Source organism: Erythranthe guttata, chromosome 6 (assembly GCF_056151865.1).
Source record: "Erythranthe guttata isolate IM_541 chromosome 6, IM_541, whole genome shotgun sequence".
NCBI lineage: Eukaryota > Viridiplantae > Streptophyta > Magnoliopsida > Lamiales > Phrymaceae > Erythranthe > Erythranthe guttata.
In genome coordinates, this window is record NC_142538.1 from 5,202,097 (window position 1) to 5,224,072 (window position 21,976).

General features: G+C 35.4%; 4 protein-coding genes and 2 non-coding genes across 6 annotated transcripts; 1 reads left to right on the top strand and 5 right to left on the bottom strand.

Moving 5' to 3' along the window:
* Nucleotides 1-1,969: 1,969 nt before the first annotated feature.
* Nucleotides 1,970-4,161, bottom strand: SCL8 (SCARECROW-like 8). Its single transcript, XM_013003309.2, has one exon. The coding sequence runs from the start codon at nt 3,926-3,928 to the stop codon at nt 2,102-2,104; it is 1,827 nt and encodes a 608-aa protein (XP_012858763.2). The 5' UTR covers nt 3,929-4,161; the 3' UTR covers nt 1,970-2,101.
* Nucleotides 4,162-9,612: 5,451 nt separating this feature from the next.
* On the bottom strand, nt 9,613-12,246 carry LOC105977745 (rRNA 2'-O-methyltransferase fibrillarin 1). The gene is made up of 7 exons (XM_013003107.2): nt 12,017-12,246; nt 11,596-11,927; nt 11,402-11,497; nt 11,241-11,318; nt 10,963-11,139; nt 9,992-10,060; nt 9,613-9,907 (listed from the first exon to the last, which is right to left on the bottom strand). The coding sequence occupies exons 1-7, from the start codon at nt 12,039-12,041 to the stop codon at nt 9,737-9,739; spliced, it is 948 nt and encodes a 315-aa protein (XP_012858561.2). The 5' UTR covers nt 12,042-12,246; the 3' UTR covers nt 9,613-9,736.
* Nucleotides 10,430-10,502, bottom strand: LOC148769950 (small nucleolar RNA snoR60). Its single transcript, XR_016031962.1, has one exon. It is a non-coding gene; the product is annotated as a small nucleolar RNA snoR60 (small nucleolar RNA).
* On the bottom strand, nt 10,596-10,669 carry LOC148769951 (small nucleolar RNA snoR60). Its single transcript, XR_016031961.1, has one exon. It is a non-coding gene; the product is annotated as a small nucleolar RNA snoR60 (small nucleolar RNA).
* A 2,855-nt stretch (nt 12,247-15,101) lies between the features above and the next one.
* LOC105977299 (uncharacterized) lies at nt 15,102-16,337 on the top strand. The gene has a single exon (XM_088819626.1). The coding sequence runs from the start codon at nt 15,299-15,301 to the stop codon at nt 16,157-16,159; it is 861 nt and encodes a 286-aa protein (XP_088675752.1). The 5' UTR covers nt 15,102-15,298; the 3' UTR covers nt 16,160-16,337.
* A 1,823-nt stretch (nt 16,338-18,160) lies between these two features.
* HCF106 (Bacterial sec-independent translocation protein mttA/Hcf106) lies at nt 18,161-20,633 on the bottom strand. Its single transcript, XM_088819627.1, has 6 exons — nt 20,270-20,633; nt 20,018-20,145; nt 19,181-19,244; nt 18,911-19,078; nt 18,637-18,777; nt 18,161-18,541 (listed from the first exon to the last, which is right to left on the bottom strand). The coding sequence occupies exons 1-6, from the start codon at nt 20,505-20,507 to the stop codon at nt 18,429-18,431; spliced, it is 852 nt and encodes a 283-aa protein (XP_088675753.1). The 5' UTR covers nt 20,508-20,633; the 3' UTR covers nt 18,161-18,428.
* Between the last annotated feature and the right edge of the window lie 1,343 nt (nt 20,634-21,976).

The window sequence follows — 21,976 nt, forward strand, 5'->3', positions numbered from 1 at the left end:
AATTTATAGCCTTTTTTTCATAGTAAATCTAGCATATTGTTATTCAATCATAATTCATAATTCACTACTAAACTAAGGAACAAATTATATGATGGGGTTATTTTACATACCCCCTAACTACCAAATAAACTAGAGATAAACCCAAGCCCAAATCATCTTTTAACATACCTCCTGAGGAAGCGAAAGTACTATATTACCCTTATGTGCAATTTTCGGCCAAACTGCATTCAGCATTTATGGTCCTGCATTTATCATTTTCGCTGATTTATTTTTTTTTTTATTTTTTTTTTTTATAAATCTGTTTGTTAAATATATATATATATATATATATATATATATATATATATATTTAATTTTTAATTTTTTTTATAAATAAAAAAAAAATTAATTTTTTTTTAATTTTCAAAACAATATGTTTACAGTACTGAAAATAACTATATGTAACTATAGTACCTATAGTAATTCATAGTTATGTTCGTTTTTTCCCCATATTTTTAGTCGATCAATTGTACGTATACACACACGAATACTGACTTATACAAAATAAATTCATAAAACCCCAACAAAAATTTACAAATTTAAATATTTTTATTATAAATCACATCAGAACCAATAAAATACAAATCGAAAATACATAAATATACGCATATGTAACTACATGTAACTACATGTTACTATAGTAATGTATAGTAATGTATACAGTCTATTGAACAGATCTGATGTAACTTAAAAAAACAAAAAATTGACACCTTCAAGGAAAGGATCAATGGCCTCCATTAAGCTGCAATTGCAAAATCAAAACAAAAAGAAATTGCTTTAGTGCAAATCAACAAATTTGAATAAAAACATCAAAACACTCAAAAATCACCAAACATTAAGAGATCGAGAGATAGAGAGAGAGGTTATTGCTGGGAAATGCAAAAAAAATACAGAAATAAATCTGAAAAGATAAAAATAAACGAAATTACCATCAAAATATAGATCCCGACTTGAGGAATTCAACGGTGGATGACCCGTCAAATTTCGACGGGTGGAACACAAAATAAAGCTCCGGCAAGACCACCGTTCTCGAATGAAAAAAAATTGCAGAAACAGATCCGCGCTCGAAACTGAATGAAATCACCACCAAAAGAAAGAGCTCGACGAGAGGAATCCAACGGTAGTTAAACCATCGAATTCCGACCACCGGAGAGAGAGTTATGGCTCCGGGAAGCAATTTCGCCGGTGAGAGGTTTGTAGAGGCGGGATTTTGAATCTGGGAGAAGAAGAGAGAGACCGTGAGTGGCTAGGGTTAAAACTGATTTTAGAAGGGTGTTATAGGAACTTCAGGGTAGCCCAGGGGGTATGTCAAAATATTTTCGAAATGAGAGGGGTTTCACCTAGAGTGTAATTCACTTGTTAGTCAGTTCTATATAATTTGGAAATGAGGGGGTCTACAAAATAATCCCTTATATGATATGCCGACAATCTCACGGGAAAAAAATCAAAAAAACTCAAATACGAAGGTATTTATGAAAATCAAACAAAATTATTCTATATTTAATTTGTGAACGTAATGAAAGTTCGCTTAAGCTCGCAACATAACAAACCAAATTTAATGTTTATATAAAAAAAAAAAATCAAATTATGTGAACCCCTTCATAAGTAATTCAAACAAAACTCTTAAAACTCATTCAATATTCGAACAAATTTGAATATGCTGGTTTGACTTGATTATATTAGGGGGGGAAACATAGACAAAATAATTTTATTATATACATTAAAAATTATAAAAACAAATATAAATTGACTTGAAGTTAAGTTGAAGTCATAAACTTCAAATGCACTTACAAGAAAATCAATTACAAATTTGGGAATCCCATGTATTGACATGATTGCACCACCTTCCAATCAACCCCCAATCAAATTTTAAAATTACAAAGAGAAAAACAAATTAATGTAATTTTATATTAATAAAATATAAATAATATAAACACCAAAGTAACACTATGTTTATTAATATTGTTCCTTCCTTTGGTGTGGGGTCACGAGTAAACGCTAATACAAACATAGTACAACAGTTACATTAACTTAATCACGTTTTTAATCAAACTTTAATTAATTAACGCCAAGCGGATGCGACGGCGATTGTGCGTCCCATCCAACCAAAGCATATGCCGCCGGATTCCTCGTTCACGGTGAATCCCGGGTTGCCACGTGTACCCGAGTTTAGCTTGGCCCGGAGCGACTCGGCAACGGGTTGACTCATTGGAACGGGCTGAAACCCGGCCATACTCATTCGGGCCCTCCACTTGCCGAAAACCTCGCATCTTTCAACGCGGTCTCTCCCCTCCCACGCAACCGAGTTGCCCATTTTCCGACCCAGCGCCTCCTCGACCCTGACCCGGTTCGGGTTCTCTCGGGGCACCGTCGCCTCCAGCGAGTCGAACAGGGCAGCGTAGTGCTCGCAGGTTTCTCTGACGCGCACCGTTAGTGGGGCGGTGTTGGCGTTAATATCTTGCTCCACCACCGTCATCACCGTCGGAGAGAGCCGCTTCACGCGGCGGAGCATCTCGTCTCTGAAATTCTCAGTTGTCACGCTCTCGTCTGGCAGCTTGTGCAGTCTGAACGCGAAGTTCACGGCGAGGGCTTCCGCCGGCTCTACTCCCAACTCCTCCCGGTTCAGACCGTCAAAATTCAAGTTCTTGATCGAAAATTTAAAACAGACGTCGATCTTGTCGGCCAACGCTTTGAGCCTTTCCCCAACGATTTTGAGCTTCTCCTCGTCGCCGGAGACGGAATCCGCGAGGGCGGTGATCTTCAGCACGGCGGCGCGTCTGTCATCGGGCTTCTTCGCCGCCAGCGCGTGGAGGAAGTGCATGTACTGCCCCCCTTGACCGATGTCGAAATCCACCACGTGGATCCTGTGAAGCCCCTGCTCCGATGCCGCGTCGAGGATTGCCAGGTTGGCGGCCATGAAACCCAGCTTGAAACACGGCGACACATCGTACAGCATTTGTGTCGACACGGTGTGTTCCTTGCCGTGAAGCTCCGACACCGGCAGAGGGTGTTCCGTGGGGTTCATACGCGATTTGAGAGCCGAAACCATGTACGCCGTGACCCTCTGTTCGGAGGTACCCCTCGGATTCGCCACCCGCTGGAGGCGCGTGAGGATTTCGGCTGCGGATTCCATGTTTCCGTCGGAAATAGCGGCGGCAGCATCCACGAAAGATTGCCTGGTGCAGGGGATTGGGGGAGAAGCTGAAGTAGAGCAACACGAGGAGGAAGAAGAAGATGGAGAGAGAGAAATTGATTTCTGGTTGCAGGGGGAAATTAAATTCTGGATCGTCTCCGACCACTCGCTGCTAGTAACGACGGAAGCCGCTTCGCCGTCGTCGTCATCCCCCAACAGCTCCTTTTCCAGTTCCTGTAGCCTATGACTCATCATCTTCTTCTCAGCCTCGTACCCGAAAACATCCGAACCCGAACCCGAACCCGAACCCGTATTAAAATTCCCAGCCAAATTTGGTGAGAAAAAACTCGTACACAACTTGTTAACATTTCTGTTCGGCAGAGTCAACTGTTGAAGCCGATGTTGCTGAACAATCGGAATCCCGTACCGCGAGTTCATAGAATTCGAAATCGGAGAAACTTCCGGCGAAATTGAGGGAACCGATGCATGCTGGTAATTTGGCCTGAGCTTCACGTTCCTCAAATAAAACCCTAATCCTTGTTGACTTTGCTGCTGGAAATCCGCGAGTGATCTCTTTCCGATGAAATTAGGTCGCCGGATCTGGCCTGCCGGCTCCAGCATAATTCCGGGAAGCGGCGGTGGAAAAGGAAACTGCTGCTCCGCGTTGAGATTGGTATTGAAACCACTGTTCCTGCTCGTCGATCTCCCGCCGCCGGTGAAGAAATCCGGCACGCCGCCGCTGAATCCGGAAGACATTTTCCAACGAAAAAACTGATTAATTTTTTTTCCACTTGTATATCAATGGTTGGGGAAGGGATCTATGTTAAGCTACTGTGTTGATTCTTGTGGTTGTCGCCATTAAAAGGGGGAGATTTGAGATAGAAACGCAATTGTTTTTAGAGAGAGAAACGGATTTTTTTTAGAGAGAGAAACAGAAAAAAAAAATTAAAAAAAAATATATGCGTGAGGTTTCCAACTGGCCGTGAACGATCTTTGTGTTGCTTTATAATCTAAAAGGTTGAAAAATTTGTTGCTCCTACGACATAGGTGTACACGTGTCTCGTTTATGAACCGTCAGATGTGACGACTCTTTTGGTCTTTTGACGGTGGGGATTTAAAGAGATAAAACTGCCACTGGGTCTACGGGGAAGTTGAAGCAACATTCACGCGCCCGCGGTTGTCACGTGTTTGTTACACGCGGCTCCGGGAGTTTGTGCTTTGTTGTGTGCCAAGTGGGAAAAGTGCACACCAACAATTATTTTTATATTCAACTAATGTTGTACAAAATAAATTATTTATTTGTTTATAAGTATTTATTATCGGTTTGGATATTTTTTATTACATATTATTATTATATGTCACTATAAAATTCTAATTAATTTTTTTTATACGTATATTCTCTTATTTTTTGTTACTATATGACTCTTAATAAAATTCAACAATAATAAATGAGTTTCTTAATAGGGAGGGAGTAGATGAATTCAACATAGCACAAATTTCAACAAGAAATAAATAACATTTTAGTATTTATAGAATATTCATAATTAATCATTAATACACCTTATTAAGGGTTATTCCATATGTGCGGTTCCATATATGATATATTTTTGAAATTGAAAAAATATTGATTTGGTAGTCGTTATATGTCGATTTTATAGTTCGACACAATTCGATCAATTTCACGAACATGTAAGCTTCCTTAATTTTCAAATCGAGTTAAGTTAGTTTGAAACGATTTAATTTATTTCAAAAAAAAATGATCGAGAAAAAGAAGTGGCCAGTATAAAGCTTAGAACTTCCAAAGCGTAATGACACTGGTTACATGTGGACCAATAGAAACGAGAGCTTAACTATTTTCAAAGCCATTCTTGTCAATCGTGGAGCAAATGTCGTTTCAATTTTAAATTTTAATAATATTCTTTCATCTTCAAACGTGATTCTGATCATTTTCGAGTTTGAAGTTAGCAAGACTGAAAATACAAAATTTGTAGTTATTTAAGCTTTATAATTCAACTTTAATCACAAAAATTGGATGTCATGAGATAAATATATGCATGTATTAAAGAGCACTGTTCACAACTTTTGAAATTTTATGTATCTAAAATTCAAAATGTAAGTCATTCATGCATAACTTTATCACCCGATATCCAATCTAACTGACTTAATTTGAATTGGAAAGCTAATTCAAGGACCATAGAACCATGTTTTTTAATTTTATCAAAATCACGGTTGAAATTAAAACAACAACAGTAGAATCGAAATGACAATTAACATTTCAGTTCTTTGAATTTATTATACTTCAATTTACACTTCTCATATTTTACAATTGGATCATACTCAATTATGTCTATTAGGAATCAATTCATCTTTTTCCTTTTCTTTTACCTTTGGAAAAATATTAAATATGAAGCAAATAAAGAGAATGGACCTCTTCCTTATAATATATATGCTTCTTCTTCAAATGGTACATGACAAATTTAACTATAGCATGCTTAACAATTAAGCATTTACCTTATTTATACAACATTTTATATTTTCCTTTCTAATTTTAGTGTATTTAATCTAATTTTGTCGAAGCCTCATAAATGCTGCACTGAGTGAAATATATCGTAAGTTTGTATTGTTGGTCTGCATACAATCACACACATCATATATAGATACGTAAACAGTCTACAAAATTGTATTTTTTTAAGTAATGAATAAACTATTATAATCATAATATTTCTCTAATTAAAACTCAATAACCAAAAACAAATAAATAATTATTATATTTTCCAAAGTGGTTGTTTTGAATTTAATTCAGAATTATTGTTTTATCTCTCACCAACTCATGAATAGTTTGGCAGAATTTAATTTGCAATTGCAAAAGGTGCCCAGCTTTAAATAATCATAACACCCAATATTGTGACCCCAATATTCCAATATCTACCACTATTATTTCCCACTTAATTAGTTAATTATTACATTCTACGTACAATAAATAATTGAATAACCAATTATATATTCGTTTCAATAATAAATTGATTCCTGATATATTTCCAAAATCATTTTCATTATCTTGTCCATGGTGTAAACTAATCAATTATATATACTTATATGTTACAATTTTAAATAATACTTTATTTCATTTTTTATGGGTCAATTCGGTAATGTTGGGTCAAACCCATGATACTGGGCATATTAAATAGTATAAGGATAAAACGTGCGGGCCGTAAGAAACTTATTGAGCTCACCGACCTAATACGTGTTAAAGACAAGACCTCTTTAGAAGCTCGCCCGAAAAAAGCTCGGTAAAACGATGCCCGTGGGATAAGAGGGTAGCGAGCGCCAGCTCTCATCCGAACGTGCAAGAGACGATGAAATGTATAGATAGAGAGCTAAATGAGAGTCGTTGGAAAAAAAAAATCGAATATATTCTTCCGAAATAAATAGGAAAAACATGTAAATTAGGATCAGTAATTGAGCAATCAAAGTAATCGGACGAATAAAGAGAATCTAAATTAGGAAATGTCTAATTACAAATTCTCTATATAAACGAATATGTGAAACCCTATTGGGGTACGATTTAACATCAGTAATACACTCATTTTTCCAAAGTCTCTCTTTATCTCTTGTTTTTATCTTTTTTCGGTCGATTAGTTCATCTTCACTGACTAAATACCGTAGGCGGATGTACACACGAACGAACAAAGAAATTTCATTTAAAAGGAGGTATTGGATGCAAATATTGCACCATCAATATTTTATTATTACATCAAGTGCAAAGTATACAAGATTAAAGGTAACAAATAGTATTTTGATAACCAAAATTGTCACAACAACTAACTTTTTGGTGCCACTATATAGTCAACAATGAAAACTTAAAAGTAGTACTTGTTCTTATCACTACTAAACCATCATTATAAACCATTCAAAATTATTCTTATGTAAAAAACATTTTAACAGTGATAAAATATAAATTATTATCAGTAAATACATATTATTGTATCTGATTTTTTTATTTGATATTAATTTTTTTTTCGTAATATTATTGTTATTTTCCTTCAATTTGGTATGCATATTATATATAACCTATTTCTACCAGTCAATAGTCAGCATGACACACGTATTGAAATGTGTGTCTGTGTGTATAATTAAGCAAATTGAAAAGGTTAGCAGAATTTAAGAAATGAATAAAACAAAAGCAGATAAAATTTAAGGTAAATTACAACCACCTCCCAAAGGTAAAGTGTAATTACAGACAAATCCTTTCTTTTTTAGAAATTGCACCTAACCCCTACAGTTTGTAAATTTCTTACATCCACCTTGTTACAAAAGGGTTTTAATGTAAGAAATCTACAAATTTTAGGGGAGAATGTAATTATGGAAAAATAAGGGATTTTTCGTACATCAACCATACATCATGAAAGGAACAATCAAATAGACATAAGAAGATACTGAATAAACAATAGTTGGGTCAGTTTCTTTGAAGTTTAACTCGATCTTTTGCTATATATTTTTAACAAAATTATTCAAATAATTCCAAATAATATGAAATTTAGTTAAATTGAAATAATATAAATCATTGTAATTTTCATTTGATATTGACTCATTCCCAAATACTTATTTAATTTTAGCAAATTAAAAAAAAATAAGTTAAGGGGGAAAGTACTTCTATAATTGTTGATTTGTAATTTGGTCCCCCCCCCCAATCAATTTATACCACTGTGCCACCAGATAAGAACTTCTATTCTTATGTGTCTCATTATCTATTTAAATTGTATTCAATTTTTAATGAATGGGACTGAAAATGATATTAGCATCTTATATATACCCAAAACTGTAAATAAAAAAAAAATTACTTTAAATCTTATATAGTTCCAATAAATCTAATGTCTTCTTGTTTACAATTCTAAGAATTTAAATATGGAAGTATTGTTAAATTAAGTACTTATTGTTATGTTAAAAAATAATGATTTGTTGAATTGTTGCAATTTTAAATTGTACAACATTTCAAAACATCATGTTCATGTGGCGAGTCAGCTACTATAATAATTATTAGACATTTAGACTGTGTTTGGTTAAGTTTATAAGTTATTAAAAAGAGTTTATAAGACATTTAAGTGTTTATAAGCTCTTTTAAAATGTTTGGTAAACTTTTTAAATAAGATCATAAAAATTCAAAAACATGTTGTTGAAGAACTTCTAAGATATTTTTAAAATTATTAATTCTAAAAATAAGAAGTAACGGCTTATCAGCTTTTAAAATAACTTATCGGATGTCGTAATACCTGTTATTATACAATTTTATAAAGAGTGTTACCCAATATAAGGATGGTGTAATTATAAATTCCAAACATAAAATAAAATAATTGCATATTACATTATCATGACATATAACTATATTCAATTCAATTAGTCTTAAAACTCTTATTAATCTCTAACCATATTTTCAAATTAAACAAGAACTTGTATATATTCTTGTGCCTAATTGTGCTTACACTTGCCAAACGTATGGTTTTGTGGCCACAAACAAAATCCCAAATCCTAACCTCCACAATATTATTTAATCACTGTCATTACCTAATGCAAATAACTCCATGCCTTTTTTTTCTTCTGTACCTAATTAGGTGGTGATTAGTGAAGTTAATCTAACTCTAAAAGTTCAATTAATCAAGTGGGTTTAATGCATAAATAGGATGTGTTCGAGTGTTTGAGACTACCAGCTGATAAGTTGTTTTAAGAGCCGCTAAATTGTTACATTACCGATTCGTGATCAACTCGTGCATGTAGGTGCTTATTATTTATAAACTTCTAGGGCTAATTGCGACCAACCCTGAAGGTATGGTCAAATTATGAAAAAAACCATTTTTGTTTGGGTAACTACAGTCTACAGCCACCCCTTTTTGTAAATATTTTTACATAAAATTTATGTAATTCGGTTATTTATCGAACAAAAACGTATATTTAGTTCGGTAAAAAGTATGAAATGTTAGTCTGCTGAAATTTCGATTTGATTTTACCACATCAACATCTCAAAATTTAGCTCTAGAGGGGTTTCACGATTAGCCAAATAGGAGGTGGATTTTCCAATTTTACCATAACTAAGGGGGTAGTCGTAATTTGCCCAAACTTCTATTTATATTTATCTATTATATTCATTTGATTGGATTTCTTAACAAGTTTTAATTTTACAACAAATTAAAGTTCAATTTTTCATAATAATAATATCATCATTTCACTTGCCTGTAAAATTAACAAATAGATTAAAATTAAAACTACATATTAAAGTGTAACTAAGTTCTACAAGAAATACATTATTATTTTCAAACAATTACAGTTTGTCAATTCTTCAATTAGTGCATAATATTTAATCTAATATTTAATTAAAAACAGAAAAACAAATCAGTAACACATCAAAAAGACAGTAATCACTATGATTCTTCAACAAAAATCAAAACTGTGAAAAAAGATGGGCACTAATGCACATAATAAAAATATCTCAATAACAAGTTTTCATTGTAACCCAAATCCTAGTTAATTAAAACACAACAAAATAAAACACTAAAATCAGAAATACTAAGCTTAGGCCTTCAGTTTCTTAGGCATGCGATAACCACCAACAACACAGGCGTGGTCTCGTTCGAAAGGCTCAAGGGTAACCTGTTCGACCGGTTTGAACTGATCGACCTGCAACTTTTTCACTTCCGCTGCAAACACTGCCTCAGCTGGTACAGTCGAATCGATACAGTTTGCCTGTATAAGAAAATGCAAAAAAAAATATTAATAATTTTGTTTTTCATTTCAAAGTGTAAGGGTGTAATTAATCAGAAATCGAACCTTGATAGATATCACAAAGTGGCCGCCGGCTTTCAAGAAGTATGATGCATTAAGGGCCAAAATTCTTGCCTGTAAGAAACATATATACATCAAATAAAATCACAAAAACAGTGACTTTCATTAAACATGTCTACATTTTGATTTTGTAATATGGATTGCTGCTACGTAATTGAAGTGAGAACAATATTACATAACTATAGTATTTGTACTTGTAAACGATTGTTACTCTTTTAACAAGTATGTTTAAATTATTTGAACAAGTAAATCAATGCAGACAGATTGAAAGCATGCAACAAAAATAAACTAGCTATCATAACATATTCAAAATCAAATGCAATGGAGTTGGTATACATTTTAAACATCATATCACAGAGACATGTAAGCATGTATCAAAATCAACGAAAAACAAACGAGCAACATTCAAATTAAATTTGAAAACGCCTCAGTGACTCGGTTTGTGCATCACTCAAATATGTCTTGAAGGGGAATCCGAGTAGGTCATCATGAGCTTGCTCTCACACACACACACGAAAATAATATATTATAATATATACTTCAAAAAACCAAATAAACAATCAACAAAAGAAATCAAAAATTTTAAAATTGCATCAGTGACTCGGTTTGTGCATCACTCAATAGATGTCTTGAAGGGGAATCCGAGTAAATCATCATATGCTTCTTCATAGAGAAAGGTAAAAGAATATATAAAATATAAAATATATTAAATATATAAAATATAAAATGACACTCCTTTAAAGATTACTTTTTTAAATTGAAAAACACACACACACACAAATATATATACATACACTATAGACAAGAACGTATATAAAATCAATAAAACAATATTACTATGAGAACTACAAAACATAAGAACAGTAGTAAAAGGTTATACAACACAGTGAAATAAATAGAATTGTAATAAATAAATAAAAAGAAACCAGATTTAATGTTGTAAACTGAAATCAAACCTGATCTGGCTGAGCAACATCAGAGAAAATGACATCCACCATACCGACAAGCATTCTGTACTTAGCGGGATGTCTTGCATCCTCAATAATGGGGATAACATTGGTTCTCTTCTTAGCCATGTTCACCAAATCCCTACCACTTCTGTGAGAAAATTCAACTGCATACACAACTCCTTCCTGCAAATATCATTAAATAAAATTAACACATTATTAAATCATTATTATTAAAATATAAACAATAATACACCCACAGAAGAATAGAAATAAATATTACTTACAGGTCCAACAAGATCAGATACATGAGAAACAGTTGTTCCTGAAGCAGCACCAAGATAAAGTACTTTTGCACCAGGTTTCTACATAATCAAAATCAATTATTATTTCTAATTGCAATTAATTATTAATTAAATTTAATTAAGGGGGGGATTAGTGAACTCACAATCCAGATATTATCAACTCCACCGAGAATTGCAGCAGCCAGCTTAGAACGGAAAGGATTCCATACTCGGTACTCAACTTTGGTTCCATCCTCGTTCTGTTAAATAATCAACACAGCAAAAAAATTAACTAAAGCAATAATTAATTATTAAAAAAACTAATAAATAATTGATTTTAAAAATCGAAGGTACAAACCTGAACGGAAACCCTCTTCTCGTTGTAAACGGCTTCACCGGGAACCATGTTCTTCGTGCAGAGAGCATCCTCTTTCCCCTTGGCGATGAAAACGCCGTCGTGTCTGTGGGGCTCCACCACAACCTTATTCCCTCCCTTCATTCCTGCTCCTCTACCTCCCCGGCCTCCACGGCTTCCTCCACGTGGCCCTCCTCTGCCTCTCTTCATGTCAAACCCTCGGCCGCCGCCACTGCCCCCCCTTCCGCTGCCGAATCCTCTTCCTCCGCTTCTCCCTCCGCTTCTTCCTCCGCCATCTCCCCTTCCTCCTCTACTATATCCACCGCCGCCACGACCTACAGAAAAAAATGGGCATCACATCAGATAATTGCTATTAAAAAAAAATATTAAATCGTGAAGGAGAAGGTGAGGAAAACTATTCTACCTCTGGTTGGAGTTGTTGCGACCATGGCTGCTGAGTGAATTTGTGAGAAGGATTGAATTAGTGTGCTGCTCTGGTTAGGGTTTCTCTGCTCTGAGAGGCAGACTGTGAATGGGGGACGTTTTATAGAAGGGGGGTTGTGCGATTAGGGTTTTAGGGTTTTCGGGAGTTGTATATTTGCACCTCCACCCCTATACTTAATTATATTTAAAGTTCGGGCCACCAACAACTTTAAAATATCAAACACGCACCCACAGCCCTAATTATGTATTACCATACCAAATTTCCGGTAAATATATTGCTTTTTTTTTTTTTAATTAACCCGACAACTACACATCTGCACTAAGTAAGCTCTCACTACCGTAAAATAGCTCGCAAGGATGTAAACTAATATTAGGTTAAAAATATATGAAGAGTTCGACTTAGAAAACGTTGGCGAAGTGATTTGAATTCAGGTCTATTAGGTCTACTAATTAATTTACATAAGCCTATTAGTTTTCATATTTATTATTTGGGATGTTGATTTGAGATAAAATTATATTTTTCAATTTTCTTTTCTTAATAATTGGTGTTTAAAAAAATTAACTTTATAATATTGCAGCACAACACGCACTCAAATAAATTTGAACGCCCATTTATTTGGAACAATAAACTTAGGGACTTGCTTTTTACGGTTTGAAAATTGCTATTTACGGTTCATAACAAAAAACCTCTCTCTCTCTAGAAAAGAATCTCTCAAGAGCTTTAGAAGGGAATTTGCTTAAAAATCATTCTTATTGGTGTGATATACGAACACAAATGAGCTCATCGAATGAAGATCGGGATACCCGACATAACGAGGTAAAAAATCCGTCTATTCGATCGAAAAAACTGGGCAAAACGCGTACAAACCCAACTTGAGCGCCCATTCATGCAGTGCACGCCCAAGTTGGGCGTGCAGTTGGCTGCTCCACGCCTATTTCGGGCGCCCAGCAGCCAACTGCACGCCCAACTTAGGCGTGCACTGCATGAATGGGCGCCCGAGTTGGGCGTCCAGTTCAAAGAATTTTATTTTTTTTTAATCAATTTTTTTACGTTTTTTTCAGGACAATACGTCTACAATTGAAGTTGATCATACCGATTATTTTACAACAACTCAATTGTTTGACTCGATGGACGAGGTAGTGGCTTGGGCGAGGTCCGTTGCAAGAGGTCTTTTTGTGAAGTTAATTAAAAAAAAGTGGCCCCAAAACAAAAAAAGTGTGTCTGACTTGTGACCTGTTTGGGGAGAAACGAGAAACACCATCAACTGACCCAGAGGTGCCCCCGAGAAGGACTGGTAGCAAAAAAATAAATTGTGGTTTTCAAATTGTCGGAGAGCGGCGGTTGAACGATAGATGGGGGGCTCATAATAATATATGGGAAGCATAGTCATTTTTCGATATAAATGTATGGGCATGGGATGAGTGCATTGAATGAAGCGGAGGTGAAGATTATTAGGGATCTGTCACAAAGTCATGTGCCGCCCTAGAAGATTTTGGCTAACTTGAGACAAAATGGCTTGGGTCTCGATGCTTATACGAAACAAGTATACAATGAAAAGGCAAATTTGAGAAGACAAGCTAGGGGTAACCGTACAGTGATGTAACATTTGATTGGGTTGCTTGAGGAGCATAACTATTACAAGTGGTTCCGTATTGATGAAACAACACATGAAGTTATTGATTTGATGTGGGCTCGCCCTCTATCTGTCGAATTGTTAAGTAAGTTTTCGTACGTTATACTACTTGACAGTACTTACAAAACCAATAAGTACAAATTGCCTTTGTTGGAGATTGTTGGTGTTACTCCTGTCGAAAAAAAATATACTGTTGGAGTGGCATTTTTGCACCATGAAAATGAAGACCATTATACATGGGTGTTGCAAAGGCTGAAGAGACACCCCACAAACTCTACCTAGTGCAATCGTAATTGATCAAGAGTTAGGGCTCTTAAAGGCGATAGATAATGTATTTCCCGGTGGCTCATCTCTTATGTCTTTGGCACATTAACATGAATGGGGGCATCGTGCTACAAGATGTTTAGGCAATAGTAGGCGTCGAGGGGTTGATTTTATACTTGGTCCGTGGCGAACTTTGGTAACATCAGTATGTGAAGAAGATTTCGACAGGAATTGCAGAGCATTGATGGACGAGTACGCGGATTATCCACAGTTGATTGAGTACCTCCAAGATACTTGGCTGATATATAAAGAGAAATTTGTAAAAGCATGGACGAAACTAGTTTTTCATCTGGGCAATACACCGACAAACAAGTATTTATTTATAAGTGGTTAAATACATATACTTAACTTACTGTCATGTTGTTTACTGAAACGTAACCTACTTTAATCATATTAGGGTGGAGAGCAACCATAGATCATTGAAGAGATGGTTGGATGCGTCCACAGGTGGCTTTGACACATTTTGGGCACAATATCACACACATATCAAAGATCAACTTAACGAGATTCTGGCCGAATTTGCGAAGTCAAAGAGGATTCTGGCCTAAACAATTAATGTGCCGTATTTAAAATATTGTCTGGTGGAATTGTAACACATTCCGCTCTGAAAATGTTGGACGATGAGAAGGATGAAGATATAGACAGTTGCGTCTGTTATATGAGGAAATATCTTGGCCTCCCATGCAAACACGAAATTGACGCAAAGGTGAATGCACGACGTGGTTTGTTTTATCAGTTAACTGTATTATTTATCTTGCCGATGCTAAGCTCTTCTAATTCAGAGTTTATGATTTTGGGCAACCGTTCAAAATATAAATTGCTTAATTTTTTTTAAAGTGAGAAAGCCCAATAAATGTTGGAAAGGCCAACCCATATAAATCAGCCTACCAAACTTGAAGCTAAGAAATATTATTTCTTATTCACTAAGAAATAAATTGTCTCTTCCCATTTATTATCCACGTCGGAAAATCTATCCACTATTTATTACTCGATTATCCCATTTTCCATCTCTATTCACTATTCACTAATTTACCCTTGTACTTCAAAAAATATATATTATATATACAATAGTTCTAGTTGAAAAAAGAAAAACATAATTTGTTGATAAATTTGACTTAAACCAAAAAAAAAAAAAAAATATTTATGGAGGGTGAATAAGTCTTTTCGCAATAAATAATTAAATACAATCTTTCCCTAGATTTGTCAAAATTTAATGGCAAACGCTTGAAATTAGAGCTATAAATACCCACAATTTCAACGTAATTTCATTTCAATTCATTTTTTCTTCAACTTTTGCTGTAAAAATGGCGTCGCGTTACGAGGTTGAAGTCACCATCGCCTCCGCCAAGGACCTGAAGAACGTCAACTGGCGCAGCAACGGCAAACTCAAGCCCTACGCCGTCGTCTGGATCGACCAGAAAAGAAAGTGCTCCACACGCGCCGACGAGGGGGCTGACGGCGACGGCCGCGGCGTTTCACCATCCTGGGACGAAAAGCTGCTCCTCCCCTTCAACTCCCCGATCGAGGATTCCACCCTCTACATCGACATCGTCCATTCCGCCGCCGCCGCTGACGACTGCACCAAGACGATCGTCGGCTCCGCCAAGCTCAGCCTCCGCGACGTCGTCGACGACGTCGGCATGGGGAGCACCGCCGATCGGAAGCTGGACCTCAAGCGCCCCTCCGGCCGGCCTCAAGGCAAGCTCGTCGTCAAAGTCAGCGTCCGCGAGCCGCGCTACCGTGCGCCGGAACCCTACTACGCTGCGGCTTACGGCGTGCCACCGCCGCCGGGATCCTACGCGCCAGCACCGTACGGGGCTCCCTACGGCGCGGCTCCTCCGCCGTATGGCGCGGCGCCACCATACGCGGCTCCGCCGTTGGGTTACCCTGCTTACGGTGGTGCGCCGCCGTCCTACGGGCAGCCGGCTCATGAACAGGGCGGTCAGTATGGGCAGCAGCAGGGGTTAGGGTATGCTGCTCCGGTGGAGGAGAAGAAGAAGAGTAAGTTTGGTGGAATGGGGGCGGGATTGGCTGTGGGTGCGGTTGCAGGGGCGTTAGGTGGACTCGCGCTGGCGGAGGGGTTTGATGCGATGAAGAACAAGGTTGCTGATGACGTGGCGGATCGAGTGGAGGATGATTTGGGTTATGATGGGGATGATTATTAGGGAATCGGAAGTTGAATAATTTTAGGAATATATGATTTATTCCCTTCTCTATTACTTAAAAAAGAGTGTTTTTTTCTTCAATTTAATGTATGTTCCTGGAAATTTAAAAAATGAGAAAAATTGTTAAACAAATGTATTCCATAATGCAATACATTTAATATATTTATTTTATGAGTAATGGCAGATGATTTTAATTTTAGTTTAATATTTTTTCATCATATCTCGTTTACTTTGTCAAGTTCATAAACCATCGGTCCTTATTATTACAGGCTCAAATTCATATACCATAGGACCTCATTAGTATAGGTTCAAGTTTGGCTCATGTATTTTTTAGAGTTTCGGGTTTACATCAAACTTATATTGAGAAATATTATAAATTACATACTTTATAACCGTGCAGTCAAATGTATTAAAGAAAAAAACAAAAACAAAAAAACTTCGCAACCAAAGTGCAAAACCTAGAATATTCATGAAGAGCAAAATAAAATAAAAATTATAGTCGTAAATTAAGATGAAAACTATAGTCTGTTTCTTGAAATAAATGAAGTTTAATATTGTAATGTTTAATCCCTAAGTAACTACAATTAAACCTCTATAAATTAATATAATCGGGACTAGGAAAATTCTATTAATTTAACGAATAATTAAATTACTGAGTTAATAATTTAACATATTTTCACTCAGTTGGGACCGAGAGAAACTATTATTTAATTGAAGTTATTAATTTATGAAGATTCTACTGTATATGATAAAACAATACATCATATTTCAAAATAAAAGAAGTAAAAGAAATTTAATATATATATATATATATATATATATATATATATATATATATATATATATATATATATATATATATATATATATATATATATATATATATCTCATTATTGAAAACATTTTGTATTTTCAAATGTCGATGATAATTTCAACAATTGGGTTGAATGGGCTTAATTCCACTTTGCACCCTTGAAATATGCCATTTTGGCACTTTGCACCCTCGAAACAAATTAATTGCACTTTGCACCCTCGAAACACAATAAATCATTCACAATGCACCCTGAATTGAATAATAAAGGCAATTTTATTTTTCATTGGTGTTTTTTTTTCGGGGTGCAAAATAAAAAAAATAAATTGTTATTTTCTTGAACCCCCAACCTAATTTCGAGCGGACAAAGTGCGAAAAAATAAAAACTACACGGATTATTTAAAAAGCCTACATTTTCTTACAAAATAAAAAATAAAAAATAAGCTTTTATCACTAAATTATTCGATTGATGGAGCTTTTATGTAACTGTTTGAAAATATTAGGTGAAAATACTTGGAAGAAAATATGATTTTCAGATAACTTGATAACGAAATAGTTGAATGATTTTTTTTTTCGTAAAATATTTGATTTTTGTTATAAAAAAAATTAATATATATATAAAATTTATTTTTATTTTTGAACTTTATAGTTTCAAAATGATTGATGAATAAAAAAAATATTTGAGATTTGGCATCCTAAAAAAAATACCACTAAAAATATTAAATTACATTTTTTAGCTTTAAAAATTCATTTGGGGTGCATTATGCATGATTTATTGTATTTCGAGGGTGCAAAGTGCTATTAATTTGTTTCGAGGGTGCAAAGTGCCAAAATGGTATATTTCAAGGGTGCAAAGTGGAATTAAGCCGGTTGAATGAGTATTTTCACTTTATTCCTACTTAATTCCTTCTTTTTTCTTTTACGTTTCTTTCCGCAGAATAAAATGATCTATTACAGGTGTAACTTTTATATTGTGCCATATATCATTAAAATAATAAATATATTATATATTTATTTGTTAACCTAATCGAACGGGCGTTATATTCGGGTCGAACCATAGTAGGCTCAAACTCGTCTCATAAATTAATCAAGATAAAATAGCTCAAACTCTACCGCGCTCACTAAAAATCAAGTTCGACTCAAATATAATCGGGCAGGGCCGGCTCACTTGCCGGTCGTAATTATAACCGTTTTACAAAGACTTTTGTAAATTTCATAAATAATGATTCAACTATCATTTTCTTCATGCCAATGTCGTTTTGTGTTGCATCTGTAACTACGTAATTATAATTTTTGATTATTTTTTGACAGACAAGCTGAATAAATTTTGATGTCATTGATGCAGCCAACATTAATCAACATCCCCTGCAACTCTCTAGCAAAATAGACGAATACTCGGACTCGTTATCTACGTTTCAAAAAACAAAATCATTCTCCGATTTTCTTTCGTAGATCAGTTCAGTTCTTTGGTGCTGGGGCGGGAGGCGATACTGTAGCAGCTCCTTCTTGAAAAGCATTACTTTCCGAATTCTCAGATATATTCATCACTCGCGAAGATTCTTCAGATGTATCTAACACCATTAGCAACTTAATATATGAGAGATCTAGAGAGAGAGAGTTTTAGAGAGAGATTGTGTTAACTGTAATGTTAGTTGTAATTACTGACCCTGAGACGGAGTCTGTAGTTGAGATTGCTCATTCTGCAAACGGGCAAAAGCTCCTTTGAGTTGCTCTTCGGTCACCTTCAAGTATTCGTCTGCAGTGTATGCTCCGCTTAATTCAGTGTCCGACGGAGACGGAGTTTCCTCTGCATTTTTTTTTTCCACAAATACAAACTCAATACAACATTACGATTTACGATCTATACATTTTTTATAAATTAATTTTGATCGAAAACATTAATTTCACACTTCCGAGATCATCAAGTAAAAATATCTCACCATATTCTACCGGCAGTTTTGGTTCGACGTTTGTACTAGATTCATCTGTCGTGATGAAATCCTGCGGTGTAGGCCTAGGTGTGTTGGACATGTAACTTGTTGGCGCGGGATTTTTTATATCATCGAGGCCAATTTCTCGCTCGAGGGTGCTCTTAAATTCCCTCGAAACTTCCTGTAATTAAACAAATATTCAATATGTGGAGTACTTAAGAAGAAACGCGAGTTCTTGATTTCTGAAGTTGTTGTAATAATAGGAAAAAGCACCGAGACCTGCCTGAAGTTCTCTTATCGTAGGTTGGAATCCACGCAGCGTTTGACCCAAATTACGAGCAACCTGTCATTTTAAATAAACCAAACTTCCAATTTCATATCTTGATTAGCAACAAAACTAATAATCTTTTGCTTGAGATATTATTGCATTCATTTTTCTAACATGATCAACACTGAAGTTTTATAAGTTCCACTCAGTGAAGCACATATATTAAGGGAATTATTTTTGCTCAAAATGGAAAATGAGGATAATTTAAATATTTTGCACCACTTCTTTTTTATCAATAGTAAATAGAAACCAATCGAATACTGTTTATGAGACAAACATGAACTAATCACTAGGGGTAATAAACGAGCTGAGCTGGCTCATGAACTCGACGAGCCGACTCGACAAATGCTCGAACTCAAGCCGATTTTAGTTGTTCGACAGCTCGCGAGCCGGCTCAAGAGCTTCGCATTGATATTTTTTTTTTTTTTTTTTATATATATTATAAAATAAAATAATAACTATTATTATTATTATCATTATTTAATTATTATTATAATTATAAAAAAATAGATTTATTTTATTAATGAGCTAATTATTTTTAAAGCTCAAGTTCACCGAAGCTCATGCGAGTTCGTGAAAATCTCAACTCGTCGAGCTCGAGATCGAGCCCCTAATAATCACTATCATTATTACAATTTACAAGACAGCATCTCACCACCAACTCTTTTTTGTTATAAAAGAATCTTCAAGAAAAGCAATTAAACTAATAAGGGCTCGTTTGGTTTCCAAATTCCAAAACAAGAATTAGCCTAAACACTAAAAAAAAAAAAAAAAAAAAAAAAACAAACCTCGGCAAGACCTTTGGGTCCAAAAACCAACAAAGCCACAACACCTACAACAAGAGCTTCAGGAGCTCCAACCCCAAATAGAGAAGCATTAATTCCTCCTTTGCCTTTCCTTTTTCTTCCCTTCTTCTCTGCACAACACAAACCCTCAATTTCTACAAATTCTTTACCATTAAAAAAATAATAAAAAATCACAATTTCGGCCAAACACGTCCTATGTGTACAGACTCACGTAATTGGGGGAACGATGTTTACCCATTTTGACTGAATAGTGCGAGATTGAGATGCCCATTTGCTTGAGTCCGTTCCATTGAGATAAGAGAGCAAAACCTAATTGAGGAACGCTTTTCGCAGCATGATTAAAGATTGAATTTTTAGGGACGGAAGCAAAGAGAGAGGGTTGTCTCGTTCGTGTGTATGGTGATGATGATGAAGAAGGGTGCAGTAGAGATGGTGCCGGTGTGGAAATAGCAAACGACATCGTCTTGGTCATCTGGAAATGGCGAAACTGATGATGAGCTTGATTTTGGAATTTTTTCCAGGCATGGAGAAGAAAATGTGTGGATGCTGTTTGGTTGATAGCGCCAATGTGAATATACTGTTGGTATTTTATTTCTTTATTTTTGTTTTTTAGGTGGTGTTTGCATATGCTTTTTTAAAGTGATTATGCGGTTTTTTTTTTGCTCATAATCTGTTTTTAGATGTTTGCAAAATCAACTTCTGTTTTTGCTTCTCTTAAAATAATCTGCTTTAAGCTATTTTTTTAAAAACACCCATAACCATGCTTTTTCAATTTTAGTTCATTTTCCAAAATATTTGAAAACACCCCAAACTTTTAGAAATAAGCACTTAAAACTAACTTAAATCACAATCATTAACTTCTGCTTTTAAATAATCATTTGCAAACACCACCTTATTATTTAAATTTATAAATTTATATAAATTTTAAATAATAATTTTATGATTTTTTTTTTATTTAAATTTCTAAATGATTGGTAAAGTGTTTGGGCTTTAACCCAATACTCTGGTGAGGGAAAAATTGTATAAAATAGGGCTTCATTTGATGGATCCTTGGATAAAAAAAGTAATGAGGTTTAATTATTGGGCCGGTAAGTCCAAAAAATCGGAATGTAATATGCATTCCAGTTCCGTACCAAAAGGATTTGGAAAATAGAAAAATATTTGGATCGGGATCGATGGAATTCGAAATGTTGTTCCTATTTTCACCAATAAATTTATGTGTTAAATTTGACGGTAATAATTTATTCAGTATAGACTTCACCGGGTTGATCCAGAGAAGAAGATGGCGCAATGGGCGAAGCCCACTTACTGGGATGTCTAGCCCATTAAGGCCCGCCACGAGGCGCGGCCCAAAAGGACAGCCCACGCGAAGGGCCTCTCCTCGTCACAATGACCCTGCGAGTAAGGCATTCTATCGAGAGCTAAATGGATATGCGGCGCTCGGAAAGGTGCCGTGACCACTTTGTTCGGCAAATTAATGGCTCTGACACGTAGAGATGGACGCATTGATGACCACGGCAAGTGTGTCCCTCACATACGTCGACACACTAAAATGCGTTGACACCATTATTTAATGGTTGAATGACCGTCGACAATCAGAAAATGGAGGGAAAACCTATGAAAGCTTACGAAAATGTTACTTAGTATAGGGGCACACGAGTGGTTGCAGCTGATTAGCTGAGAATGATTACACGAACTGCCCAGAAACGGCGACATGTTACACTCGCCCCAGTGTTCAGGAGTTCATGGGTCCGGAGAAGATAAAATTGTTATAAATGGGAGCATACTCCCACCCATGGAATGTAAGTTTTTCTCATACTACCTACAAAAATTAGTCCATTTATTCCCAAAATATATATTTATGATGCTAGAAATAGATTATCTTAAGTAGTTGAGATAGAGGGAGTTGGGAGAGCAAAGTGAATCATTGCTCACGTGCTA